Below are 15,891 nucleotides of genomic sequence, written 5' to 3' on the forward strand. Positions count from 1 at the left end.
TTTTTAGAAAATGTCTCTTTGAGATGCTTTGTTGTTCTTGGAAACTTTGCCCTTCTTCCCTATGTGCTGGTGGTTTAATGGCTCAGCCTCCACTCTCTCATTTGGAAGGATAGATCTCACAGGAAGCATTTTTGGCAGATGACTACCTGTTCATCCAACTGGTTTAAGTAGGCATGTCTGCCCTATAGACCAGGGATCTCAGGGGAAGTTAGTCTGCCAGCATTTGGAAGAGGAGAGCATGTTCAAATTTTAAAAGTAAAGGGTTTAGATTAGATAACCAACCAGTGACACTGGTGTCCTGCAACCTAGAATCTCTGGTTTTGTATTATAATTCTTAGGCATATTCCTTCCTGCTAGCATGAAGTATAACACCATGATCAGAACAAAAATCTAATATAGCTGAGTTCTCAGGAAGGAAATGGGGTTAGACAGTTTCAAAGAACTCTGTTTCTCCCCTCATAGAATGGGAATAATGGAGAACAAAAAAAAAAGCATCCACAGGTGCTAAGTTAATCTAAATTGTTATTAGTTGCACATATTAAGAGATCCCTTCCATCTATAATCCTGTGATCATTGTCATACTGGTAATATTCATTGTTGTCATTCACAGGTCCTTACCTCATCTTTTTATTTATTTCAGAAAAAGGGAGTGAAGAGAAAAGCAGATACGACCACACCGACAACCTCAGCAATCACCGCCAGCCGGAGTGAATCGCCCACGCCACTGTCAGACCCTAAACAGGCCAAGGTGGTCGCCCGACGAGAGAGCGGAGGCCGACCCATTAAACCACCAAAGAAAGATCTGGAAGATGGGGAGGTCCCCCAGCATGCAGGGAAGAAAGGCAAACTCTCGGAGCACCTCAAGTACTGTGACAGCATCCTCAAAGAGATGCTTTCTAAGAAACATGCTGCCTATGCCTGGCCGTTTTACAAGCCTGTGGATGCAGAGGCTTTGGAACTCCATGATTATCACGATATTATCAAACACCCCATGGATCTCAGTACTGTTAAAGTATGTGCCACGTCTAACGTGTGTCTAGCCCATTGGAGCTTTCTTTGACCTTTTAGGCAGCTCCATGGGGTGGGTCAGTTTTAGGAAAGGGGATCTTGAACCTCTCAGAGATCTCTTCCAAAAGGATTGCTTTAGGCCTCCTGGGGCTGGAAGGGACCATTGACAGTCCATTCCCCTGCGCCCAAACCATATCAGGCAGTTGGTTTGTGATATTGTGCCCCACCAGCCCCGTTATTTGAAGCTGTCAAAACCCATTTCTTTCTTGAGACCTCAGCTGCATTAGCTGCTTTGACAGCTTCTTGCTCTGACGTCGGCTGTTGTTACACTTTATGCCGGCAGGAAAGGATATGGCCTAAGAATTTTAATATGAGACCAGGGGTTCCAGGATGCAGGGCACTAGTGTCACCAGTTGGCTGTGTGTCACTGGACACTGTGTCTCAGTTTCCCTTGTAACATGGGGATAATTGAGAACAATGAGCCCTTTGACATCCTGAATCCACAGGTGCTAAGTTAATGTGAATTGTTATTAGCAACATGTATTAAGCATATATAGTTGCCACCTTCTGCCTAACTTAACCTCCTTTTGTCTTCAGGCTTCTAGGTGGGTTCTTTGTCAGAAAGGGTTAGGAATCAAGACTTTCTTTGTTCTAGGTATTATTACTGTGTTTAACCTCACAGATCTCCTGCTTATAGCCTCATGAACTACCTTCCTGGTCATTTGGTGTCCTGAACAAACCAGTGGTTGTCAGGTTGGAACAGGGCAAGGTTCTGGTGGAAGTCACCTTCTATTTTTTGCCAGGTGAAATGAGGGTCCTTTTTTTTTTGTTTTGTTTGTTGCTTTCCTGAGATTTATAGGAGCTATAAATTCTCTAGGGGTTGAGTAGAGTTGCCTAAGCAGAGACAATTGCTGCTTAGAGTTGTCTGAACAGAAAGTTGGCTCAAACTTGGATTTTGAATCTTTTATTTTTACTCTTGGTTGGTCTTCATGAAGTTTGAACCATCTGTGACCTTGCTTGTTGACCTAAATGTTAATTTTTTTTCCCTTCCTCCTGAGCTATGGCTAGAACAACACATGAGTCTCTCATTGAGAACTTTTTCTGTAGCATTTCAGTTCCAGCAGATATATCTCTATGTTCTAACCTAAGTCCAATTGTGGCTTTTTTTTGCTTATATTCTGAAGAATGCCGATGGCAATTGGGGCACTGAATAGCCCGTTTCATGTGACCCTTTTGTGAGTGGCTCTGGAGTGGCAGCCTGAGCTCTGCCCTTTACAGAGGGGGAGCCATTGTCTCCCCTTTGCTGACCATGGGGCCTAAACCTCTAATCATAGGCCTTTGTGGGTCAGACTTATTTGACAGTAACTACAACTTGAACAGTATTTTTTCTTCCTGATGTTGCCTCTCAGTTCCTTAGCCACATACCTTACTTTTTGTAAGTTCTGGTCCTGGATTCTCCAAAATACAGAAAGATCATATTTAATTGTTTAATATACCATTGGGGAAATGTGGGGGATGTAGTAAATAACTTAACTAAGTTGCTTTAGAATGGGATTTTACTGTGACAGCAGAATGGCTTCACATGTGGCATACTGATTCCACAGTGTTGTTTTTTGTCCTTCATCTTGAAGAGGACTATGACAGCAGGGATATAAAGCTATGATATGTAAGTGACTGGGATTTAAATGAGGGAGCCTTACTTTCTCCTCTAGAGCCATCTGGGTCCAGTAGTCAGCAATAAATCAGAGTGACTGGAGATAGCCTGGGATGCAGTAGGTGACCTTAGCCTTTTTAAGGTCTTTAAGTTTGACTGAGACAACAGATATAATGGCTAACTATATAATGGAGGTATACCATTTTTTAGTATCTCTTACAAAGTTGTTAGTCTTGGTTCTAGAATATGCTACAATTATGTGATAGCTGTTCATGATCTTCAGGTTTTGGTTTTGCTTTTATATAGATGAAACTCCAGGTTCCTCCCACTCTTCTGAGGATGACCACCTCAGGTTTCAATTAATAATAGAATTTGAATATTCCTAAATATCTACTCTGCTATTCAGTTATCTGGGCCCTTTTATTTTTTTCATATATTAAAACGAGGACATTTCCTGTCATCTTCATGCATCACAGGACTGTGAAGAAGTGGATGACATGAACACCGACTCAGATGGATTTAGATAATTTATATAGTCTAACTGCTTTATTTAACAAATGATGAGAACAAAGTCCAAGTTTGGGAAATGAGTGGTGGCGATTCATATAGTTTGTTAATAGCAGAATGAGGACTAGAACTCCAAACTCTCATTGACTCAGCTCATTTTAAAGTTTTGAGACCATCAGAACAGAGACATTATGTAAATATAAGACAACTTAAGGAAGAACAGGTCTTTAGATTTTATTAAAAGCAAGGAATGACTCAATCAAACATTTATTGAATACCTTCTTATGTTCCAGGCACTGGGCAGCTTCCATGAATTTGAATATCATGGGAGTGAAATAATTTCCTCCAGAACCTAAGTGTAGGCATGGTTGATGCCTAAAGGAGCCTATGAGGCAGGTGCTAATTCACCAGGTTAAGTGTTCTTGGGGGGTTTTTGCTCTTGTATAACTACAAGAGACACCCAAACTACATTTTTACTCTTGAATTTTTGTCACCATAGGCCTTTAAAAACAGTGACAACCAAACCACTCCATCATAGGGTAGTTACCCTTAATATACTGAGTTAACCTAGCAGAATATTATAGGTTCTTACACTGGTGTAAAAGTCTTTTTTTATGACTTTTGCAAGCCTCTGCTCCACATGTTTTTAAGAGGTAAGGCTGTCATAGGAAAGTGAGATAGAATGAATTTCAAGGAGCAGATTAGATGTATTTAACACTCTGCTTGTGTCTGACTGTGGAAGTGAGAAATAAGGACTCTGGACCTGGAATCTGAGGTTCTATATTGGACTCCCAGATCTATCTTTTACTGGCTTATTAGGTGAGTTGCTTTCTGCAAAATTAGGGAGATTGGACTAAATGGCCTTTCAGCTATAAAACCACACTCTCTCAGGCCCAATTCTGTTGAATTAATTTAATGCTTGGTATAAAAACAAATATTAGATGGTTTACATCCATCTTGCTTTACCCTTAAAACCTATTGCCTTTGGACATGTATGCGTGTATAGAGATAGCCCTTTCATTTCTATCATCCTTGAGGTCAGTCAGCTAATTCTAATAATTCTTCAACACTCTACACACATATTTAATGTTTAAGATATTTGTTCTTAAGCCACAAAAATGTGGAAGATGGTCAGGTTGTGACAAGAACCTATGAATAATTCCAAGAACGCTATGAATATTTTTAAATAATGTTAAAGGTATTATAGTTTATTATGACTTATACTTAGAAACCCAGGTGGACAGTCACAGTTGGATACTAGAAAAATCACTATATTAACTTTATGGAAACTTATTTTGCCCATTACCCTCCAAATCCCTACTTTACAGCCTTTTGGCATATGAATTTTCCAGGACATTTGTTATTGCTGACTTCAGATTATCAATGGGATAATAAATGGCTATTGAGTTTAGGCCAAAGCAAAATATCATTTACTATAACTTAGTCTAGATTTGATTTGCCCTGGAAGCAGGATTAGAAAATATTGGAAAGTAAATTTACTTTTCCATTTTAATTGGTTTTTCAGAGCTTTAGATCCTTAGTTATAATGTAAGATAATGAACTGGCACATATTCTCTCCCCCCCCAACCAATGAAAGGATGCCTAAGCCACATTTTATTAATTATGACCTCGAAACCACAAAGGCCCAAAGGAGAAATCTTATCTTTGTTTTATGATGTGATGATTTAAAAAATATTTAGAATAATCTCAGTTTCAAAAGATAAGTTTATAAGCTAAAGGAGAAAAACTCAACATGTGACTGTTGGCTAGGTTTGAGTTAAGCTTTAAAGAACTCTTGTCTGTCATGTGAAATCCTTGAAAGGGAAACTTGAAATCATACGTGCATTTTCCATAACCAGAGCATGGTACAAGACCAGAATTTTTCTTCATATTAGAATAATATATAAATGTTCAATATATATTATCCAATTATATCTGCTTCATTTGTCTTTTAAATCATATAATCTAATCATATAATCCTAGATTTGAAGGGATCTTAAGAGATCATTTAGAAAATTCTCTACCTAGCCTAGGAGTCTCTCTTAGTATCCACGACAAGTGGTCATCCAGCCTCTTCTTAAATTTTTCTAGTGACTGGGAGCTTGAAAGCTCCTGAGGCAGCCTGTTCCATTGCTGGACAGCTCTCTTATTGTCAGGAAATTCTCATATTGATCCAAAATATACCTATCTTCCAGCAGGTTCTTGTTCTGGCCTTAGAAGCCACAAGAATAAACTAATCCCTTTACCACTTGACAATGTCATTTTGTTGTTGTTGTTTTTGGGTTTTTTTCCAAGGCAATGGGATTAAGTGGCTTGCCCAAGGCCACACAGCTAGGTAATTATTAAGTGTCTGAGACCAGATTTGAACCCAGGTACTCCTGAGTCCAAGGCCAGTGCTTTATCCACTATGCCACCTAGCCGCCCCAATGTTTGTCATTTAAAGATGCTCTATATAGGGGGCAGCTAGGTGACACAGTGGATAGAGCACCAGCCCTGGAGTCAGCAGTACCTAAGTTCAAGTCCAGTCTCAGACACTTAATAATTACCTAGCTGTGTGGCCTTGGGCAAGCCACTTAACCCCATTTGCCTTACAAAAAAAAACCCAACCCCAAAACAAAGATACTCTATATAAATAGAGATGCTCTATATAAGTCTGTCTACCTCTCTACAAGTTTTGTTGTTCTTGAAGTCTTGCCCCATAGTCTGCTCCGAATTATTTTGTATTGAATCTACTTTGTGGATTGTTGATAGCATGTTTTTAATCTAAGGCCAGTTTATCCCCTTTCTGTGTTACCCCCTCCCCATTATTGAATGCTCAGAATGCAGACTCACTTTAATAGTCATCTAAACCATATGTGAAGTTATTTTTACTAAAGATTGATCATTCCAACAAAATAAGTATGCTTGGGGGAGGGGAAGTTAACTGTACTAAATTCCATGCTTCTAATAGTACAGTGAATCAGGTGCTGCTGACTGTATTCACAGATTGTTTTTGAAGTCTTCAAAAATCTGTCTTTAGTTCAAATTTTCAATGAGTACCATAGAAATCAAAGTCATTTGGATTCTGTGCCTGTTCCTATTGGTGTGCCTGTTCCTATTGGTGTTCCCCACTGGCTGGATCGCCTCCCTTAAAGTTTTCATTCAGTAAGAAGGAGTTCCAAAAACCAAATCTTGCTTGCCTATTGACTTCATAAAAGTCATATCGGAGGTTTGTTGCTATAGGCAAAGCCACATTTTAGAAAGCTGAGTACTTTAGTTAAGGAAGGGATTCTGATAAAAATTATACTAGTAATTTTTTACACTAGGAGTGCTTCTGTAGGTCTTTGCAGTACTTGACCATGGCTATTCTCTTCATCCCACCCTCAGATTCGGGGAATTTTCCTAAATCTGGAATTACCAGCCCTGCTCTTAATTTCCCAGGACTCAGATCCCTATTTCCTGCATTTTTTTTGAGTAAGGAGATGGAATTCTTTTACGTCTAATAGAGCTGTGTTACCTACTCAGCAGTAGGTGCTGCTATCTAATCCTTGATTTAATGAAATTTTATTAAATCTGAGGATTCCACTTCTGTAAAATGAATTATTGTCTGACTTTATTAATCATTTAAGTTTGTAATTCTGCAAGATATTTGATTCAAATTTCTTAATCTGTTCATCAGCACAAAACATTTATCATACAATTATGTCGATTAAAAATAATCTTAATGTAGAAATTCTTCTGTGAAAATACAGAAAAAATGCCTTTATGAGTTATCCCTCAGGATCATGTCAGTGTAGCATCTCTGGTTTGTTTCATATTTGTAAGTGTATTGTCTTAGCAAAATGAACTAAGTAAGAGTTAATTTCTTGCTGTTTTACTTAGAATTGAATCTTTGTTTCTTTTGAGACAATCTAGAGAAGATAACCTACTAGTCTTCCATTTGAAATACTGAAATACATTGTCTGGGAGCCAGAAGTTCAGGTTTAAAATAAAATTTTTCCTTTCCTTTCTTTGGGAAGCCATTTAATGGATTGACACTGACCTAGGTAGGGAGTTAGGAAATGTGGGATCTAGTTCTGGTTCTGGCCTTGAATAACTTTAATTGACTTTGAACAAGATTAACTTCTCTGAACCTCAGTTTCCCCATACCAAATTGAAGATAATATTTAGTCCTTATTTATGCCACTGGAATGTAACAAATATGAACTGAGAGATAATGTAACTATTTCTTTGTTAACTTGGATATATTATATTTCACTGTAGTTATGTAGCTATAGCTATACAGCAGTACACACACACACACACACACACACACACACACACACACACACACCCCTACTATTGCAATCTTGGAGCACCTCAAAAGAGTATAAAATCAAGACACAATCAATTAGTTGCACACATTTACCACGTTTTGATTGTGTGTTTGCAGAAGAAAATGGACAGCCGAGAGTACCAGGATGCACAAGGCTTTGCGGCTGACATACGGTTAATGTTCTCGAATTGCTACAAGTACAATCCTCCAGATCATGAGGTGGTGGCCATGGCCAGGAAACTTCAGGTAAAGTCATCAGTAAAAACATTTGTTTCCCTGAAGAATCAAATAAAAGCACTTCTTTCCCCGTTCATTACCTCTCTTGGCTGAGGAAGAATATGTGCATGATATAGCCATTGATCTAAATTTTGAGGAAATAAATTTAATCTGCCTATCTCTTGAGTGGAGTAACTAAACAAAACTGTAGTGCCTTAGAGATGGTAAAGTTCAGGAAAAGATGAAGAAAACTAACCACGAAGTTTAGTTTTTGTAAAATATATTAGTAGAGGGGGTGGCTTGGTGGCGCAGTGAATAGAGCACCGGCCTTGGAGTCAGGAGTACCTGGGTTCAAATCCGACCTCAGACACTTAATAATTACCTAGCCATGTGGCCTTGGGCAAGCCACTTAACTCCATTGCCTTGAAAAAAAATCTAAAAAAAATATATTAGTAGGTATCTTAAGCTATGTTATGGGACAAATTTTAAAAAAAATTCTATTTAAGGTAGGGCTGTTAACCTTAGGAAGCTTCCAAGATCTAATTGTGAAGAAGTAGAAGAGACTATATGATGTGGAGGAGAACCTTTACTCATCATTTATGCTTTCTGACTATCATTTTTGCATATCTGTAAAAGACTAATGGTACTGACCCTACTCAGGTTGTTGTAGGGGAAAGTGTCATTTTGATTTATGGAAAATTCCATCATTACCAAAAAAATGGCATTTTAGGCCAAGAGGGCAGCACCAGTATTTTAAGTGACACTTTATTAAATAATAACTTGGCAAATTTTAAAGGAATTTGAATTTTGAGGGATGGATAGGGAAAATGTTTTCAGTTTTTCTTTGCTTGCCCTCTTAAGTAGTCTTTACAGTACTAGAATATCCATTCTTTAGGACTTTCTGCTAAGCCCCAAATGGAAACCAACTGAGATATTGGCAAGAATCAACTAGACCTTTGGGAATTAAGATTCTATATTTCAAGCACCATCTCTTTATGGACAGAAGAAATTAAAAGATATTGTTAGGCAAGGGATAGTGGTATGTCTGGAGTACTTTTCATGCTTTCCCTAAATTGGCAGTACAGCACGACAACACTATTACTTAAGACCTGCCAGTGCCCGGCAAATGAGAGCCAACACTACCCTTTTTTTTTCATAATTATACTCTCCCATTGGTGGATTTTCTGTCCTAAGCACTTCATTAATGGAATAGTATTTGGTGTTTTAAGAAAAGAAAATACATCTTTGATAATTTATCATCATTATATACCAGATAGAGACAGAAAGGAACTAATATGTTGGGTGACTTGGAAGGTTTTCAACCAAGAGATGTGAATCAGTTGATTGATCCTGAAGGAAGGGAGACAATATAATGTAGATCAAATGACATTTTGTGGTAATGGAAAGATAGTTGAAATAATCAGTTCAGATTTTTAATTCTTTGAAGAGTACTCATCAGTAATAGGCCCAAAGAAGCAAATTAAGTATAATTGCTAATGAAATATAATTACTTATTGCAATGGCTAGTTATAAAATTTAAATGGGAGAGATCAGATTCCAGTGCTTTAGCAAAAGAAATATCTTCAACATGATTTATGAATAGGAATATTAAATTCTTTATTTAAAAATGACTGGGAATCTGCAGAAGTCCCAAAGCCAAGTACCCAAGTTAGAGAATGAGGGATGGTATTGATAGATGTTGTATTGTAAATAGAGGTTTTGTTCCCTCATCTTATAGCCCTCTCATTGAATTCTCATCATTTTCTTCTCAAAAAAACTCTTCAGGAATTTAAGTGCTACCCTTAAGGCATAGGCTAAAAACTTCTACCTCAAAGGAGGAGAGCTGAATTTGGAATATGATTAAAATATCTGAAACCATGAAGAACACAGAGGGGACAAACATACACTTATTCCTCAAACCCTATGTTACTGAATACCATATAAGGACATAGCTGTAGGACAGGCAGAAGGGTATCTTCTTTGATATGTCAGGATGATGAAAGGTTCAAACTGAAAAATGTAAATTAGTTGGAGAAAGATTCACTTACTTTCATGGATGACCAATTTTTGTAGAGGATTATAGATGGATTATAAGCTCACTGAGGCTGTGGAGAATATCTAATTTTATAGGACCCTGTTCATAATGGGTTCTAAGTATTTGTTGAAGTCATGAATAAATGGTTTTAGCGAACCCTAACACTTGAGGTGACATTTAAGGCAACTTTTGACCTTATAATCATCTTTTGTGTCTCTTTCTGAGACAGTATCCCAGGCTATATAGGAACTTTGATTCTGACATAGAGAACTCTGGTTGATTTTAAGAAATATCAAGATAAGTTATCTAGTAACCACAGGAAGGAGACCATCATAATGAATTGTTCAGTGTGCTAGAGAGATGGTTCAGAGAAATCTGAATGGGAGAGGCAAGAGCACCAGCTCCAAAGTGGGGTCATGGTAGGACTTTGGTAACTTTGGAAACAGCTCTTTTGCTAATCCTGCAGGATGTGTTTGAGATGAGGTTTGCAAAAATGCCTGATGAACCTGTGGAGGCTCCCCCTCCAGCGCCTCCAGCTGCACCTGTCGTCAGTAAAAGCACAGAGAGCAGCCACAGCAGTGAGGAGAGTTCTTCTGACTCGGACAGCTCAGATTCTGAAGAAGAGCGAGCGACCAGACTGGCAGAACTCCAGGAACAGGTTGGATGGATGCATGTCTGCATGTCACTTCTTTAAAAACTCAATGGAGGTGGCTAGGTGGTGCAGTGAATAGAGCACCGGCCCTGGATTCAGGAATACCTGAGTTCAAATCCGGCCTCAGACACTTAATAATTACCTAGCTGTGTGGCCTTGGGCAAGCCACTTAACCCCATTGCCTTTCAAAAAAAAAAAAACCTCAATGGGAGGTGGGGGTGCTGTGTGTGTATGTGTGTGTGTTTCTGTGTGTAGTATGTATGTGAATTGGACAAGAGGTTCCATCTACAATTGGAAATAAGGTTTAAAAAAACAAAAAACCATAGTATATCCATTTGGCATCTTGATAGTCTTATTAAGTCCTTTGAGAGAAGGGACACTTTTGTTTTTTATTTCCTATCCCTAGCACCTTGTATTGTGCTTTGAACACAATAAATTCTTGTGGATTGATATCTTATAGAATGTCTGGACATTTTCTTTGTTGGATATGGAACCTTTTCCCTGATTACAGAATTTACTAAATAATTTACAATCTTATTCGTGGGAAGAGCACAAGACAACATGCAGATTTTGGAATCCACAGAAACTGCCTAGAGATATATAGTTTGCATATTTTACCTAGTTGAAAGTGTGGTATAGTAGATAGAATGAAATTGGAATCAGGAAGACTTGGGTTCAAATTCTACCCCAACACTTAGTATGTAACTATAAGCAAATTACTTAATCTCTCTGAATCTTAACTTATTCATCTGTAAAAAAAGGAATAATAGTACCCACTTCACAGGATTGTTGTGAGGCTCATAGGAGATAATGTGTACAACGTGCTTTGCAAATATTAAAAGTGCTATGTAATGTCAGTTAGGTATCAGGTGGTGCAGCAGATAGAATGCCTGGTGTGAAGTCAGAACACTCATCTTCCTGAGTTCAAATCTAACCCTAACTCTCAGACACTTTGGACCCTAGGCAAATCACTTAACCCTGCTTGCCTCAGTTTCCTCATCTGTCAAATGAGCTACAGGAAATGGCAAACTACTGTAGTATCTTTGCAAAAAAAAACCCAAATCTGGCAGAGGGTATCACAAAGAGTTAGACACAACTGAACCAACTAAACAGCATCCATTGTTATTTTTTGTTAATTTTTATAATAAAAACAATTGACAAAAAAATGACTAAATACTAAATAACTCATTGGCATTAGTCTTCTACTGGCGATTTTTCCTCTGATAGTTAGGAAGGACCATGCAGAGTCTAACCAGCCACTCTCAGTTCACTCAGTTCCACCAGTGATCCTCAGTCATTTGCCAGTTTGATTCAATTAAATGATACTGTATTAAGCACAACTATATTCAAGGCACTATCGCTAGATGCTGAATATATATATATATATATATATATATATATGCATGTACATAAATACATAATACCCATATATATAAATACATATGAAGACATAAATGAAACAGTCCACTCTCACAGAACTTAAAAGTCCACTGAAGGGATATGATGCAGAGATAAATAAATGAATGGTGGTTTGGTGGGAGGGGACACAGTGCCAATGACTTGGAGATCTGGAAAGGTCCTGTATAAAATGTTGTATATAAAGTCCCCAATAGATGAAAGTGAAGAGGAAGAATATCGGGGGCATGGGGAACACCTTGTATTGTACTCCCACCCCCATAAATTGAATCAGGGAAATTAATATATTGTCCACCATTAATCCTACCTAGAAAGCTTCTCATGATTGGCCAGGGGTTCTCTCCATTGCCAGGGTGTGAATCAATAACCACAAGTTACATCTTTGAAATGTGTTTGGGAGGTGGGGGAACCCTAGCAATTGTTATCAGTAGCAGTCATTACATGGGTCACCATGGGGGGTGGGCCTAAAGATTGCTTAATCTACAACCACAGGGACATGCATGCCCAGCCTCTTCCAAACCACATTCAGAATGGCCACGGGAAGCTGACTCAAAGCATTGGTTATATTTATTCACTTATACTTTTGACAAGTGACAGAAGAATTGCAGTTCTTTCCTTTGCAAGTTGGCCTTTGCAGGGTAACTCTCCTGTGTTTTTCCTACTTGCTTTGTAAACTATTCAATGCTATGTAAATATGAGTTATTAGTTTGATAATCTTGAGCAATTACTAGACACATTTATCTCCTAGTTCAGGATAGGTTGCCAGGTCTCAAGGTAGGAAGATTCATTTTCCTAAGTTCAAATCTGGTCTCAGACCTAGCTATGCGACCCTGGGAAAGTCACTTAACCCTGTTGCCTTAGTTTCTTCATCAGTAAAATGAGCTGGAGAAAGAAATGGTAAACAACTCTAGGATCTTTGCTAAGAAAACTCCAAATGGGGAATCCTGAAGAGTCAGAAACATCTGAAAAATGACTGTACAAACATTTAAAGCTAGTTGTAGATAACTGCTTTCCATTATGATGATGATGATTATCATTCTCGAAGAAGACCATGCTATCAGGGAGGTGATGCCATGACAAACACATAAATTGAATTTGAGAGAGGGAGTGCTGTATTAAGTCACCAGCCCCACTTTTTCCTCCAGAACCATCTGGATCCAGTGACCAGATATGAATCAGGATGACTGAGATGGCTCTGGATGGGAGGCAGTCAGGTTTAAGTGATTTGCCCAAGGTCACATAGCTAGTAAATGTCAAATACTGAGGTTGGATTTGAACTCCCAACCTCCTAACTCCAAAGTCAGTGGTTTATCCACTGCTCCACCTAGTGACCTGCTTATGGCCAGAAGAAGGGGGATATAGGTTATGCCTCAGGCAGACCCTCATATTAGAAGGTTTCTAAAGGCAGTAGTTAAACCTATTCCCTTTACAGATGTATAAGAACTTGCCTGTCTAGAATGATTTAAATGCATCTAAGGCAGGGGAACAACAGTAATAATAAAAGAAATATTAATTTTTTATTTTAAGGTTTATAAAACATCCCCTTTCCCCCCAATAGCTCTTTGTTAGTTAAATAGTATAGCCATATCATTTTCTTTTTACAGATGAGGAAACTGAGGTTCCAGAAGGTAAAGCTATTTATTCTATAGGTGACACAAATAATAAGCAGGAAATCAGGATTTGAACCCAGGTTTCTTGAACCCCCAAGTCTTACACTCTTTTTACTACCTCAGTCTGGATGGAAAGGGTCTTTGAAAGAGGTTTCTAGTTTAGAATTCCCCAAAATTACAATGCAGATCCCATTTGACTTCCTTTTCTCTGAATAAACTTACTAGTAGTTCTTCCATAAATACCTTTTCCTCTTTGCTTTCATTTCTCCTGGATGTTATCTTTCAGCTGAAGGCGGTGCATGAGCAACTAGCTGCTCTGTCACAGGCGCCTGTGAATAAACCAAAGAAAAAAAAAGAGAAAAAAGAGAAAGAGAAGAAAAAGAAAGACAAAGAGAAAGAGAAGGAGAAAGAGAAGCACAAGGTGAAGGCCGAGGAGGAGAAAAAAGCAAAGGTGGCTCAGCCAACCAAACAAACCCAACAAAAGAAAGCACCAGCTAAAAAGGCCAACAGTACAACGACAGCAAGCAGGTAGGCTCCAAGAAGGTCATGTTTGCAGATGTGGGACTGGATGGGTATATCTCTCTGCCTAGGCATTCTTGAGGGGCTCAGCCTTTGAAGCTTGAAGAAGTGACTGCTTGTCCATAGACAGTTTTCTTTAGAAGCCTAGTTCAGCTGAGCAATCATTTATTAAGTGCCTACTGTGTATAAAGAATCATGTTAACAGCTGGGTTTAGATCTATATCAGATTCCTTGATGTCATGGGAAAAGAGGGAGGTACAAACTCAAAAGCTTATAAAAAGATAAATGTTGAAAACTATCTTTGCACATAATTGAAAAAATAAAATAAGATTATAAGAAAGAACTGGGGTAAAAGAAACAAAACAGTAGCTATTCTCAAGCTTATCTTCTAATGAAGATCTAAATTTTAAACAGATAAGTAAATATTAGATAATTTGAGGAGGGATGCCAACAACTAGAATGAATCAGCAAAAGCTTCTCATATGAGTTCGCATTTGAGTTGAACGCTGAACAAAGCAGAGGATTCTGAGAGGCAGTGCATTCTAGGCAAATTTTAGGGGTTCAGAGTTGAATTTAATGACCAACTTAGTCCAGTTTAATTATCACATGGTGTATGTGAAGGAGATAATACTTTTGAGCCAGGGATACAGCAAGGTCAGATCTGTACCTTCAGAAGATTATTTTATGAAGGGTGGAGAGGCACAGGGAGAGACAGGGAAAAGAGATGGATTAAGAAGTCTAGTTGAGACCCCCTGAAATAGAATAGTTGCCGTGTGTGGAGACATGGGAATAAATGTGTTTATAGAGGAAGAATCCACAGAACTTGGCAATCAATTGGATATGGAGAGTAAGACAGAAGAGTCAAAGACAAGTCGATGTTGTGGCCTTGAAAGACGTAGGGGAAGTTTGGAAGAAAACATTTAAGAAGGAAGATGATTATAGTTCTCTTTTTTGGACATGTTAAGTTTAAGGTGTCCTTGAGCTAGACTGAAATGGTTAGTAGGCAATTGGAGAACCAAGCCTGAAGTTGAGATGTGACATTATAGCTGGATATATAGATTTGGAAGTTATCTAAATAGAAATGAAAAATCAACAGAATGCAGAGATGAGGTTATCAAAGAAAAGAATAAAGAGAACGAATAGCAAAGGACCTAGGGTACATGCTTGGGGGGGGGGGACGTTTTACTTATGGAGTGGGATAGGGCCATCAAAGACATCTGGGAAATGGGTGAGAAAAAGAATCAAGAGAGATCTGTGTCAAGGATGCCAAGCAAAGAAAGAAAGCCTGGTAGTAAAGGGGTTAGTCATTTGACACAGTTTCAGTTGAGTGGTTGATAGATTGCAAGGAGTAAAGTTAGTGGGGGGTTAGAAGAAGAGACAGCAAATGTAGATTGACTTTCTAGAAAGTTAATGATGAAAATATAGACATAGAGAATGATAGGTTGAGGAGATAACGGGCAAATGAAAGTACATTTTACTATCGGGTTATGATATTTATAATCTCATATTTATATAATTTTTATATTTATAAGCAGCAGAGAAGATTGAGACTGAGTAAGGGAGAGAGAAAGGGGGAAATCGAGAAAACTGAGATGCACAAGTGAAGGAAGTTGGCCTTGGAAAGGAGAAGGATCATTTTTATCCTCCAAAATTGAAGCAGAGGTGGAGAGGATAGATTTTGAAGTTTAGTTTTGAGAGATATAAAGTAGATGAGGCAAGGGAACTCAAGATACTGCCTTGTGGGAAGCAAAGTTCATCTGATTAGAGAGATGGCAGTAAAGGAGTTGGGGATTTGAGTAAAGAGCAGAGATCTTTCAACATTCATTTTTGGGAATTTTCTAGAAAATAAGTCAGAAATGAATAAATGGGTTACTATGTAGTAGTAGTGAGACCCAGAGAAGTACCATGAATTTGCACTGAATACAGGTGGCATGGTTGCATGCCATTGCTCAAGCACCAAGAGCAGTTGCAGGGAAAATG

At 38.3% G+C, this 15,891-nt stretch overlaps 1 protein-coding gene across 8 annotated transcripts in view; it reads left to right on the forward strand.

Moving 5' to 3' along the window:
• The window catches only part of BRD3 (bromodomain containing 3), a 54,476-nt gene that overhangs the window by 29,281 nt on the left and 9,304 nt on the right, over positions 1 to 15,891 (forward strand). For all 8 annotated transcript variants that reach the window (XM_074210751.1, XM_074210750.1, XM_074210749.1 and 5 more), the window contains 4 exons: positions 641 to 1,012; positions 7,581 to 7,709; positions 10,181 to 10,372; positions 13,679 to 13,920. In XM_074210751.1, coding sequence (XP_074066852.1) covers positions 641 to 1,012; positions 7,581 to 7,709; positions 10,181 to 10,372; positions 13,679 to 13,920 — 935 coding nt within the window. The remainder of the gene's footprint in view (positions 1 to 640; positions 1,013 to 7,580; positions 7,710 to 10,180; positions 10,373 to 13,678; positions 13,921 to 15,891) is intronic.

This window comes from Macrotis lagotis, chromosome 1, assembly GCF_037893015.1.
Source record: "Macrotis lagotis isolate mMagLag1 chromosome 1, bilby.v1.9.chrom.fasta, whole genome shotgun sequence".
Taxonomy (NCBI): Eukaryota; Metazoa; Chordata; class Mammalia; order Peramelemorphia; family Peramelidae; genus Macrotis; species Macrotis lagotis.